Here is a 13374-nt window from a genome sequence, read left to right as displayed (position 1 = left end):
GGAGAGGTTATCCAAGTTTAAGCTACCGGGGCTATGGCAACAAGACAACCTATGTTGGAATTCCCATGTTGAACTGACAGTAAAGAAAGCCAGCAAGAGATTGTATTTTGTAAGGGAATGTAGGAAAGCAAACCTACCTACAGAGATCGGCATCACATATATTGTACCAAAATACGCCCACTTCTCGAATATGCCTCCCCACTGCGGGGCGGTTTGCCGAAGTACCTTGCAGAAGAGTTGCAGTCTATACAAAACAGGTGCCTGGATATCATCGGTCATCATCGGGAAACAAAGAGCATCCCTTCCAACTTTAGAGGACAGGTGCAACGTAGCGACAAAGCGTGAATTAAAAAGAATTATGAATGTAATATCATAGGTGACGAATTACTCCTTAATTTTGGCGCGAAATTTCAGCGTTAATTTGTAATTTCACATGTGAAATTACAAAATTGCCATGGCAACCCTTCCGTACGTCTCAGTGTCAAGATGGCGACGAAGCTTTAAAATGCCGTGAATGAAGATGTCAGGGCACAAAAAGACGCTTTAGAAACCTTGAACACACAAGAGACCATCAAGAAGGATTTAAGGTCTAAACATTTGAGAGAGTGGAGTTCTCAATCGATACCACACAGAATGAACATGTCAAAAAGTCAAGATTGCTAACGTAATTCGTCACCCATGATATTAACAGGTAATCAAATGGTACACTCGTGAAATTAGGGAATAATTTCACTTGCGCTTTGTCCAAATCCTAATAATTTCCCTCGCCTGAAGGCTCGGGAAATTTTTGGGATTTGGACAAAACGCAAGTGAAATTATTCCCTAATTTCACTTGTCACCATTTGATTACACATACATATTAAGCACCCAAATCAAATTTTTCTTACTAAGCCAAATACCAGCCACGGCTATAACTTAAGATCCAAACCAGGTTCCGTAGCAATAACAAAGTCAGCAACTCAAAGACATACTTATTCGTAGCAAAAGCTGCAAGACTCTTTTTATGATCTGTATATTTTTACTTACTTTTTTTTATTAGAATAGTCACTTAAGCGCATTTCATAGTATATGTTTTTCCACTTTAATTATGCAAGAGGGTCTGGATGGGGTTAACTGACAACTGACATTTGCCTTGGGTTTTACTGACAACTGACAAAGTACCTGATTGTCCGTTATCTTCTACAAAACCCTTTTTTAAGGCCTTAAATATAATAGAATTATATTGTTCCACTCTTTTTTTTTCTCAGGTGTCAGACAATGTGATCAAATGTGCGTTTTTATGGGTAATCTTAGCAGCAAGACGCTCAAGAGTCATATTTCGTCAATGACCTATGATCTCAAATTTTTACCCCTTTGAGAACGCGCCAGCATACGATGTCTGCTAATGAGGGTGTTACAAAAGCAATTGCAAGTTTTTACCAAGGTGATTCAGATACGGCCTTTCTTGATCTTTCTTACTATTATACCTGCCAACTTTTTCTGAGTCAAATGCGTGAGATTTTCACCCTGTCATGACCGGGATTTCCGGAAACGTCCTTGCGACTTCCGACGATTTCCGACGACTTTCCGAAGACTTCCGAACTTTGCCGAAAATGTCCGCAGATGTTCCGAAGGCGTTTGAGCACTTCCGAAGCTACTTAAAAGACGACAGTTTTAGGGTGCTTTGATTTCGTAAGAACACAAAAAAGACACAAAGTCATCATTTAACGCCTTTTAGGATTGAATTTTCGTTATTTATCATGTGTGAAAGAACAATTTGTCGGGATTTGTCAGTTAGGCGCGAGAAATTGTTCTTCCAGGGTGAGATCGATGTCTTTAGTCCACAGCTCTCACGCATAATGCATGAGAGTTGGCAGGAATACAATAATCTGAAGGTATAAATTTTTATTGGCTTAATGGTTGGAAATGTTGGACTCTAGCCAGCAAAAAAGCTCGAGTGGAGGAGAGTAACACAAGACTTGAGAAGTGGAGGGCCATTTGAAATGCTTAAAATAGCAAAACTGAAAAAAAATTAAGGCACTATTACATTAATTTTCGGATTTAACATCTAATTTAAATGAAATGTACCTTAATTTCGGTTCAAAAATATACAAATAAGTTTCATAGTTAATCATTAATAATCATTTAGCTGACAACTAACAAAAAGCCTAAAATTTAACTGACAACTGACAAATGGCCAAAATTTTAACTGACAACTGACATTTGTACGCCCCCATCTAGACCCCCATGTAAATCCATTGTATATATTTTTTAAAATAAAGCTTATTATTACTGGAAGTATAAAAATATTGTTTGTTATATCGAGGACTTCGTTCATAGAGGTTCGTTATATCGAGGTTCCACTGTATCAAGCATGGAAATCCTTCATCGCAGTTTTATCAGTCGCATTTCTTGCCTGTTGATATTTCTTTGTTCAGCATGTGTTATTTATGTATACTTTGTCATTAATCATGACCTGTTTGGATCCTGTCGGCGGGCGACCTATCATTTGAAGTAAGTACTGGATTTAACCTTTTTTTCATGATCACGATCGGGAAGGGCTTGTATATCTCAATATCTAGCCGAGCCTAGCCCTCGCTTACAGGGTTTTAGCGCGTGGATCACGTACACTCTGTTGGAGTTTCACGCTTCTCAAACAGCGAATTGTCAGTTTACCGCGGAGTTAGTACGCGTGCTTTAGTGCTTAAATTGGTATTGTACCTGGGGGACCCAACGAGGGTTTCGTCCTAACTACATTGAAAACGCTTTTTAGACCATCCAGAGTACTTTTTGATATCTAGAAATGTATGCTGGAAACGGGGGTTCAGTGGACGACAGTATAACGTGTTTTCGTTTTGGAAAACCCTCCCTCCCCGCCTCCACGATTTATCTCTCTTGCTCGAGGATTCTGAATGTTTCCTAATGTAGTGCTAGTCTGAAGGTTTTGAATTATATTCTTGAAGATCATCTGAAGGAAGTCTACGATTGTGTCCGTTTTATACATTGATGCCGAGACCCGGGAACTCTTGGAAAACTGAATTTCATCGGTTGAAAGACTGTCTTGCGCTGCCTGTTTACTAAAATTAAGCAATGAAACGTGGTCAGGTCGAAGAAGAAGACGTTAAAGAATCTTAGAAAATTTCGTGATGAGACGTCATTTTGCAAATTTTTCTAGTCAGGGGAATACTTCAAGCGTGTAATATATTTCATAATTATTTTATATTTACTTAAACAATTGTAAATAATTAATGATCGTAATTTATTTTATTATAAGGAAATAAACTGGATAAACTAGAAAGAGATAACCTCCTTTATCCCCTTTTCAATTTTCCATGGATTTAATTTGTGAATAAATAGTTATTATTATAAAAAAAAATTGAAGGCCAAGGCTATGCAGTTCCTCCTCCCCCTCCTCTGCCTGGATTTCGGTTAAATGATGATTTCCCCTTCACATGTGTTGGAGTAGTTTTCGCCAAACCCTTGTATGTCATGGATGTATTCTCAGCTGAAGAAAAAGGGGATGAATAAGACTTACGTAGCATTATTCAAAGCTACATCACGATCTGTTCATATTGAACTTGTGCCGAACCTAAGTGCAGAAAGTTTTGTAAGTGCTTTGATACGATCATGAGAGGACACAGAGGCTTTTTACTGGAAGTACAATCCCACGCAGGGATGTTTTCTCCGCGGGCAGCTAATCCGACTTAATCCCATTTAATATGTCGCTCTCCTCGAAAGTGCGAAAATTTTCTTGTCGTGTATTAGATTTCAGATACATTTTCTTAATCTTCATTTCGCGCCAGAATAAATCAGTTTGCGCGCAAAGGGCTCCTAAAAAAATCACAAGGTTTGTCCCACCTCGAGTCCACCTTCTGGAGATACGCCGACTTGGTAGCTGGAATACATTGCCGAGGCGAAGATCTGGCATTTTTTCCTCCTCGTCGTATTTTCACCACGACAAATGTTTATATTTGTACTGTAGTGAGAATGCAGCGCATATCGGTGGATTTTACTTCATGCGGCTTGCTACTTCTGATTTCATCGTTTTGTTCATGTTTACTAGTGTTGGCGAATGTAAGGTAAATGAACCGACAACTGTAAGGTAAGAATTGAAGTTTTAAATTTGTTACTCGGCTAAAAATCGTGGAATTGGAATTCGTGAAACCCGTGAGTATTACCTCTGTTACCTAATGTCATGCGATGACTCCTCGCTTTTTCGATGCGTATCACGGATATAAGCGATAAATTTCTTTCGAAAAGTGAAGTATAATTTACCTAACGAGACCATTTGACGAATATTTCTCGTCATATGCTTTATTTGCTTGGCTTATTCAGGCTACATGCCAGGAGTTTGATGACAATGTTTGTGTGCTATGCTGTAATTATGCTGATAAGTTTTTGCACCTTTGTATTGAAACTCATGTTGGCCAAACGTTTGTTAACTCTAGCAAAGCACTCTTCTATTATGGAGGAACTTTTAACGTCTTTCGGGGCCCAATATGGGGTCAAATGTTTAGGGGAAACAAAGCTTGATTCTTGGCCAAAAAGACTACAGCTTTTTTGTCTTTAAAGAGAGCGCGAGGCAAACGTCCGTGAGCGCGGTGTAACCCAGTGATTCTTTAGGTAAAGCTAACAAACATAGGCTGCACTTTAGGTGGCACACCCATGGGTGCAGTGTAACCTAGTGATTCTTTAGGCAGAGCTAACAAACATAGGCTGCACTTTAGGTGGCACACCATGGGTGCAGTGTAACCCAGTGATTCTTTAGGTAGAGCTAACAAACATAGGCTGCACTTTAGGTGGCACACCCATGGGTACGGGTGCATTGTAACCCAGTGATTCTTTAGGTAGAGCTAACAAACATAGGCTGCACTTTAGGTGGCACACCTATGGGTGCGGTGTAACCTAGTGATTCTTTAGGTATAGCTAACAAATATAGGCTGCACTTTAGGTGGCACACCCATGGGTGCAGTGTAACCCAGTGATTCTTTAGGTATAGCTAACAAATATAGGCTGCACTTTAGGTGGCCACCCATGGGTGCAGTGTAACCCAGTGATTCTTTAGGCAGAGCTAACAAACATAGGCTGCACTTTAGGTGGCACACCCATGGGTGCAGTGTAACCCAGTCATTTTTTAGGCAGAGCTAACAAACATAGACTATACAGGTGTACATCAGATGGAAACAAGTTTTCCAGTTAAAACTTCGACTATTTCTTTATCGCGCGCTTGATACATTTTTTTGACGCACAAGTAATATTCAGGAGAAGTCGTATTGTCTAAAACCATAGCAAAAGACAAATTTACACACATCACAGAGGTAAGGTAAGGTTATTTTCTAAACTGCGTACCGAAAATAACTTATTTATGCTCTAAACTCTGAAATAATGAAACACACACAAGCAAATACACAATAATGAATTTATTGTATAGGAGGAATAGGTCGGCAGTGGTATAATACGACCTCCTAACAAACACAACTTACATGATACAAAAGTATAAATGATAGGAAAAATACAAACTGAATCTAAACCCACTCGTACAAAAATTGAATAAATTAAATTCCAATGTGCAAAGGAACATAAAGACGCGAGTCGACTTTATCGTGGACGTAGCCGTCTTTAGCTGAATCTGACCTCCACCTTCCGTGAACTTTGAAAAGCCGATCTGGAACATTCAGATTAGCAGCGGAAGTAGCTCCTCCGGACCTAAAGCTGTGACTACTAAACTTAGAAGGGTCTAATCTAATAGCTTTCAGCTTCCTCTTAAGAATTTCTCCCGCCCTGCTAGCACTGAGGGGCTTTGAAGACAAGACATTGCCCTTCAAATCCTTGTCGTACCGTAAGGATCTGAAAATGAAATTCTGAGAAAAAGAAGGAATCCTGGCAGCTTCTAAGTACTTAATAAGGTATGTATAAGGGCAAGTAAAATTGCCAGTCTTGGCAATATAAACCCAGGAACCCTCTCTGTACCTATTAGTCTTGCTAACTTCTACGAAAATCTTATGATAGAGATCTTCAGTTACAATATTAGATCTCCTAATGCTTAAAAGCTCGGAAATGCGGAAAAAGCCAGCATATGCGAGTAAACACATACAGACAAACCTGATATCAAGTAAGTTACTACTTTCCCCATAATGCTGCAAAATTAAGCCAAGGATCTCTGGGGTAATGGGCTCCGCCTTCCTAACAGGTTTACGAGGAGCACGACTGGAAGCCTCAACAATAGACCTGACGAGAAAGTTGTCACACGGATTGGGATTCTCAAATCCTGATAACTTATGTACCCAGTTAATAGCGTAAAAAACGCCGTGAATGGTGGAACTACCTAACGAATTTTCTAATAAATGATGCAAATACAAGGAAACTGTGAAGGAAGTAGCTGGGAGAAAAGAAACCTCCCCAGTGCTCTGCAAGCACCACGCTTTAAACTTACATGATGATTTACAATAATTAATAACTGTGTTATCAGCTCGAGAATTAAAGGCAGAGAGCCAAAACTTCTCACAAAGTAAAACGCCAAACGTCCGACTGGCAGCTGCTTTAACATCTGAAGCAAAAAATAGAGAAAATAAAATGACCAAAATGACCAAAATATATCAGAAAAATACAACACGCAGTGAAACAAGGTAAGGTTGGGTCCAAGTGGTCCCAAGAAAAACACAGAAAAATATTACTACTAAGGGCCAAAGTGGCCCTTGCATAATAAAAAAGACCAAGTGGTCCACAAAACAAGGATCCAAGTGCATCCCAAAATACTCGGATACCATGTGGTATGAGAGTAAGAACTCTATAAACTGCAGAGAAAAACCTCCTACAAGACTGAAAAAAGTGGGGGGGAGGGGGGGTTAACTAAGGTCTCTCTAGGAAAACCGCAAGAACAAAACCCCTGAACGAAAATTAGGTGATCCAAAAAGGGAATTTTTATAGTTACCCAAAACGAAAACATCAGTACCTAAGGGGATCTAAAAAATATCAGAGAATATGGGAGACAAACCCTCGTCAGTAAAAATTAAAGGCCAAAATGGGGCGGAAGGCCAAGCAGGAACAACAAGTGTAGCGCGACGGCCCAGGGCAACCATGTGATTAATGACCTTGGGGATGAGAAAAATAGGTGGAACGAGCCAATTATTCTCGCCCGCCCAAGAAACAGAAAAGGCATCAACCGCCTCTGTACCAGGACACCAAAACCTGCTATTAAAACGGGGCAACTGAGTATTCTCATGATTCGCAAACCGGTCCACAGAGTGAGGACCCCATTTCTCTTCGGCCAAAAGGAAATAGTCCCTGTTGACCCGCCAATCATCATAATCCACAATTCTGCTCAAAAAATCAGCTCTATCATTAGCCGATCTCGGAATCCATTCCACTTCCAATGTGATGCAACTGAGCAAGCACATACTAAAAATACGCAAAGCTAAGCATTGCAAATCTTCGTTCATGCTTCCTACTTCAACGATTCTAGCAACACTCTGATTGTCAGTATACCACTTAATAGTGCGCCCTTTAAGTAAAGGCATAAAAGATTCTAGACCCAGGGAAACGGCCTTAAGTTCCCTGTAAGAGGAGCTCTTCTGCGCCTCATCAACACTCCACAACTTGTGAGAAATGGTGTTGTGAAGATCTAACATATAACTGGCGCAGCCTGTAGAACTCGCATCGGAATAACACACACGGGAATAATGGAACTGTGTAATGTTCTCTTTCCAAAAACATAATTCTTTCAGAGTTGAACCCGACAGGGAAATTTTTCCGTCCCATGTAGGGCTTCTTAAAATATCAAAATGAGAATATCTTGTCTTAAGACGAGTAATGTTACCAAAGACGAAACCCATGGAGATAACCTTACCGACAAGCTGAGCCAATTTTCTAGCAGTAGTAGAAGGATACTGAGAACGAATTGAATCAATAACCTGTACGACACTGAGAATCCTAACTGAAGGAATGGAAATAGTATGAACGGCTAAATCAATACAATAACCCAACCAGACTAGACAAGAAGTTGGTTGCCAAATCGATTTACTGTCATTAGGCAGGAAACCAGAAAGCTGAAGCGAAGTCTTAACAAATAATGAAGCAGCTTCGCAGCGAGCGAAATCACGGGCGGAACCAAGCCCGTCATCAAGGTAAACTGTTATTCTCACAGCATGACTTCTCCAATATCGGACGAGAACACGAACAACCTTAGTGAAAATATAAGGAGCTGAGGACAGCCCAAAAGGAAGAACTGTAAACACAAAAAACTTCCTTACGCCATTAACAACCCAAGAAAACCCTAAAAAAGTTTGATGATCCTGCAAAATATCAATATGGTGGTAGCCAGATTTGAGATCAAATTTAAACATAAAATGATCGGAAGGAAGATAAACACAAGCGTCTCTAATATCCTCAAACTTAAACTTTTCTTTCCAAATATGTTTATTGACATGCCTGAGGTCTAAAATCAACCTCTTCTTGCCGCAACTCTGTATGGAAACAGACAAGGGATTGACAACATGAGGAGGACTGAGATACTTGAACAACTGAACCTGACAAAATAAGCTCTTGAATAGCCTTCAAAACAAAATCAACGTGCGTAAGTGCTGAAAGGTTATTGTCGAAAAACGCATTCTGAGGAAATGTAATAAAGGGTACGGCATACCCCTTGTCAATAACCCGGAGAAGGAAATACTTTGCACCTAACGTATCCGCCCAAAAACTAAAATGAGCTTTAAGCCTACCCTTAACCGATTGTATACTATTGGAAGAATTCTCAAATTCAAAACACTCCTCTAAAGCTGGACCTTCGTCAAAAATACCTTCAAGAGTTTCTTTTACTGCTTTACCATCAGCAATGGAACTACTGCTGCCCAGAAGAACCGCTGTCTTTACTTGACAAGCTTTGGATCTGTTTGTAGGTTGATCCGGGAGTGAAGAATAAGTTGGGGCAACTTGCTCTCCAATGGCCGGTCTTGCCGCAGGCGAAGCAGATGTCATAACGGCCTTTAACAAAGGCGCCCTTTGACGTTTGAGGACGAAAATTAGTAAAATTTCTTGGAGTGATAGAGGAGACAGCCGATGAAAACCCCGAGGAAGTCTCTGGACGCTGAATGACCTGTAAAGAAAAAAGGAAGAAAGAGAAAAACTAAGTGACGGTCGATTACACCCGCTGAATTGACCTAAAGTAAGAGCACAACACGTGGTGAACCTATTTAAACACAACCCAACAATAAGCGTGATGAACACGCCTGAATGCAGTACTCATTACGTAACCTCCAATCGCACGCATAATTCCCAACGCACCGAGCATAAAAACATTAATACACGGTATTTGTTTCAGGTACATTTACATTCAAGTATAGAAAAATAACTACTAATAACTAAGCTAGAAATAAATCTAAGATTAAAACTAAAATGATAACGATATAACAGTAAAAAACCAGCTTTACATTGAAGCCTTGTGTAAAGATACATATATCTAAATTAAGACTTTTTAATTTTCCTTTAAAAAAATTATTGCCGCACCCTCAGAGACAAGCTTTTCAACAACACTCTTCCGTTATAAGAAAGGCTTCTTTTTTAAAATTCAGTGCGGGGTTGTGGAACAGCGAGCTTGTTTGTATTCATGCATTTTCTGTTAGGTCATAAGCGATTAAATCGCATGCAGCGACGAACAAAACGCGAAGCCGTCAGATATTCTAGAACCGTGTTATTTCCCGGGGGGGTACTTGGATATTTTTTGGGTGGGTATGTGCCGCCCGGCACTCCAAATTGGCACCCCATTCTAAAAAAAATTTCCCCTAAAATTGATACCCCGTTCTAGAAATGGGCCAATTTTTTATACCCCGTTCTAGAATTCGCCCTAAAACTGATACCCCGTTCTAGAAATGGGCCAATTTGTTATACTCCGTTCTAGAAAGTTTGTAAATTGAAATAGCCCTGTTTTTTTAAAAAGATATTTCTTTATCTGTTCGACTTATACATCAAATAAATGCTTCTTCATAATCAGCAACAATTTTAAGCAGAAGATAAAGCCGTGATCCACAATTTTTTATACCCCGTTCTAGAAAACGCCTCTGAAATGGATACCCCGTTCTAAATCAGGAGCTTCAAAATCACGACCCCGTTGGGCGGCACATACCCGTATAGGTAATGTATGGGAGTACCCCCCCGGGTGTTATTTACAGTGCTATGCATTATTATTGCTTAACTAACTAACTAACTAACTAACTAACTACGCGCTGATGGAAATAAGTTTCGGCCGCTTTAAATCTTGAAACAATTCACTGGTACTGTGTAGTCATAATTGGAGCGGAAAGTTAGCACGCGAGCAGGGCGACTCTGCTGTAGTTTCTGCAATATAGAAGATATTACGGCAATGAGGCTCCCGAGGTCCGTTCCAGAAATCACAGCTACATGTAAGATGAAATGTATTCTGCGTGCAGACGTCTTACCAACGCTTTGTTTGACAAAGCCCCTGCGAGACAGTTTTTTGGTGATTTTATAAATTTTTCCGATCCATTTTTTTTATCTCTATTTTCGCGGCTTTTGCGATACAAATTAAATTCGGTTTTAGTTGTGATGGCATTACACTGCTTAATCATGATGAATTTGGAAAAAACTGAATATATTGCGCTTCGCGATTTCGCAAAATCGCTGCGGGAATTAGAAAACATTTTCTTCCAAAAGAGCGTTTTCACGCGTCATTGTCGAGTCAATTATCTCGTTTATTTCGTTTTCTAAAGGTCCTTGAGAACTGAATAAGACAATATTTTATTACCTACAACCTAAAAACCTGATTTATTTTGACCAGATCGAAACAAAACTGACCTCTGAAATGGAAGAAGAAAAGCCTTTTATTTTATTACACGATCGTGTCTGGTTTGCTTTCATATGATGACGTTTTCCCGACAGAAGGGTGTCGGGAAAAACACCTCGCGCTGATCATACGTGACAAAATCCGCCGCGCCTAAGCTAATGTTATAGCAAAATTATAAGGAATTGTATGGAGCTCTCCGGGATACTTACAGTGCAAGCATTGTGTGTCTATTCATGAACTAGTGTCAAATTCAAATCGGAATTATTGCATGCGTAACGAGCAGTGAATAATTTACGAGAACTTGTCTGTATTTGGTCAGATTGAAAATCTTTGAATGAATTAATATTCTTAGAAGGCTTTTACATCAAATTCAGGGAAACTGAGCTGGTAGAAATTTCGTAACTGGATCGCGTGTGAATTCGCGGTTCATTACGCATGCAAGAATGTAGAGATGCATTTGCCTAGTCCCTAGGCCTCATTTTTGCTCGCGGCCAAAGCGTTTCGGGTCACGTGGTCCATGCGAAAATGTGTGGCCTAGACAAAAATCCTCAAAAGTGAGACAGCTCAATGGCGATGGTAAACAACATCAGTGTTTCGAATTTCAAAGTTAAAAATACATCGCTAAATCACACAGATGGGAAAGGAATCTTCAACAGAATCCTTAGTTTTCTTCAAGTTGACAAAGAAAGGCTTTTCCGGCTTTATAAAATTGTCCTTCGCGGAATTTAAAATACACGGAATTTTTATCACGGCCGATCGGAGCGCTTTGCTTGTTTTGAAACGCCACCAAGCAGCAAAGTTTTTGAAGAATTTTCAGGTACATTTTGAACTCTATAGTCAAGAAAATTACGCATTTGTGAATATTGTATCTTTAACGTTTTATACATTTTGAAATCGGCGTGAGCGCCCTGATTTGAGATTTGTGTTGAATAATTTTTGCCACGTGCCCAGCCGATTTTCCTTGCGTGAACGGATCCACGAGCCAAATTTGTGTCACGCGAATTGCTTTCATGGATTAATTTATGGGCCTTTGAGTAAAAATTTTCGAGAATTAATTTCTCTGTCTATTGTCGTGTGTCCTTTCATTGATTAACATTTGCTCAAAACACGATCCTGAGACAACGCATGCAAGTTGAATTTAATGCTTCTCACATTTATAATACACGCATCACTTCTGTGAATGTCGGCGAATTTTATAGGATTTTTACTTTTAGATTCAGTTTCTGGGCACTTTTTGATACGCAGCTAATGAATTTTATTTGAAAGTATGGTTTTTCTAATTATTCAAGATCTGAGGTCTAAGTTTACAACACTGCACGGGTCATTATTGTGTTTACTTTGAAATTCGCGAGCGGCAAACTCCGATAGCTCAGCTGGAATGATGAGATTGAAGGAGCAGTATAAATCTTCATTGGACTATGAATAACATTCTGATGACTTTTCAAAGCCGGTCGGCAAAAGTCGATCCTACAAATATACACAAGAGTGGTTAATAACCAAACTCTCGTGCTGCCTGCTTGCTTACTGCTCACAACATTAACGTCATCTTTGAATTTCAAAAAGTAACGCACGCATGCGCATTCTGTTTTTGTCTAGGCGTTTCCCGCCCGTTCGCCTCGGATACGTCACCGAAACGAATTGACCGAGAGGGACTGGGAAAACGCCGTACAGGGACTAGGCAAGAGATGTATATGAAATCTACAACTGCCAACGGACTCAACTTTCGAATAATAAATTCGTTAATGGCATTTGTGGGGGGGGGGGGGGGGGGTACGCTTGACCTGGCTTGACTGTAAATAGACGTTAGCTTATGTAACGTCAGTAAAGAAAAGAATTGTGTTAAAGCTACGTTCCTGTCAATAAACTATCACAACATACTTCAATCAACTGCTGGTAGGTGTCGATACGTAAAATATATCACTATGTCTTTCTTATTTTCACAGATTTCTATTCCTCGACTAAAGGGAGTGCCGTGACAGGCGTTGAAGTTATAAAGACGCTATGAGCTTATTAATCACTTGTCTCCCTAACTGACTGAATATAGAAGCAAAACTGGTACAAATGCCGTGAGCTCAGTCAACTGAGCTATATGTCAACGATGTGGGGATTGGGAATTAACAATTACTGTCACTTAATAACATAACATAATAAGCAATTAATGAATGAGGCTGAGTAGGATATGAAGAATTAGGCAGATCGAGGTGGGTAGGGCGAGGTGGATAACACCCTCCGAGATCTACTTAATTCTTCATATCCTACGAATTTATTAATTGCTTTATTATTCATTCAAAATAATTCCCAGTTTAAAAACATAGCTAAAACATGCTTACCTGCATCGATGTTAAGTTCATCTTCGATAGTATACGTTTAGGTTTGTCCAGCTCCGCAAATGTTCTCCAAATAGCAGATGTCGCCTTCCGAGTTGTCTTCTTGCTGTTTTTGCTATGTTTTTAGCTGTTATTTCGCCTTGTTCAAGCTGTAGTTCTTACTCTTGAAATCTTGAAACGAGTTAAGTGTCCGCCGTTTTTGCTTTCACAACCAAAACGATTCAACCTCGTCCCCAGGTCTTCTCGGTGTATTAACTTGTCGCGCGCTACATT

General features: G+C 39.8%; 1 protein-coding gene across 2 annotated transcripts; it reads right to left on the bottom strand.

Annotated features, from left to right (window-relative positions):
- Positions 1-5313: 5313 nt before the first annotated feature.
- On the bottom strand, positions 5314-9271 carry LOC140954074 (integrase/recombinase xerD homolog). 2 transcript variants are annotated; one of them, XM_073403486.1, is made up of 3 exons: positions 8775-9271; positions 6082-6526; positions 5314-5826 (listed from the first exon to the last, which is right to left on the bottom strand). In XM_073403486.1, exons 1-3 carry the CDS (start codon positions 8950-8952, stop codon positions 5535-5537), a joined length of 915 nt encoding a protein of 304 aa, XP_073259587.1. In that variant the 5' UTR covers positions 8953-9271; the 3' UTR covers positions 5314-5534. The 2 variants fall into 2 exon arrangements, with proteins under 2 accessions (XP_073259587.1, XP_073259581.1); XM_073403480.1 differs by having other exon boundaries at positions 5314-6526.
- Positions 9272-13374: the final 4103 nt, after the last annotated feature.

The sequence above is a fragment of the Porites lutea genome, chromosome 1 (assembly GCF_958299795.1).
Source record: "Porites lutea chromosome 1, jaPorLute2.1, whole genome shotgun sequence".
Taxonomy (NCBI): domain Eukaryota; kingdom Metazoa; phylum Cnidaria; class Anthozoa; order Scleractinia; family Poritidae; genus Porites; species Porites lutea.
This window is presented reverse-complemented; position numbering and strand designations above follow the sequence as displayed.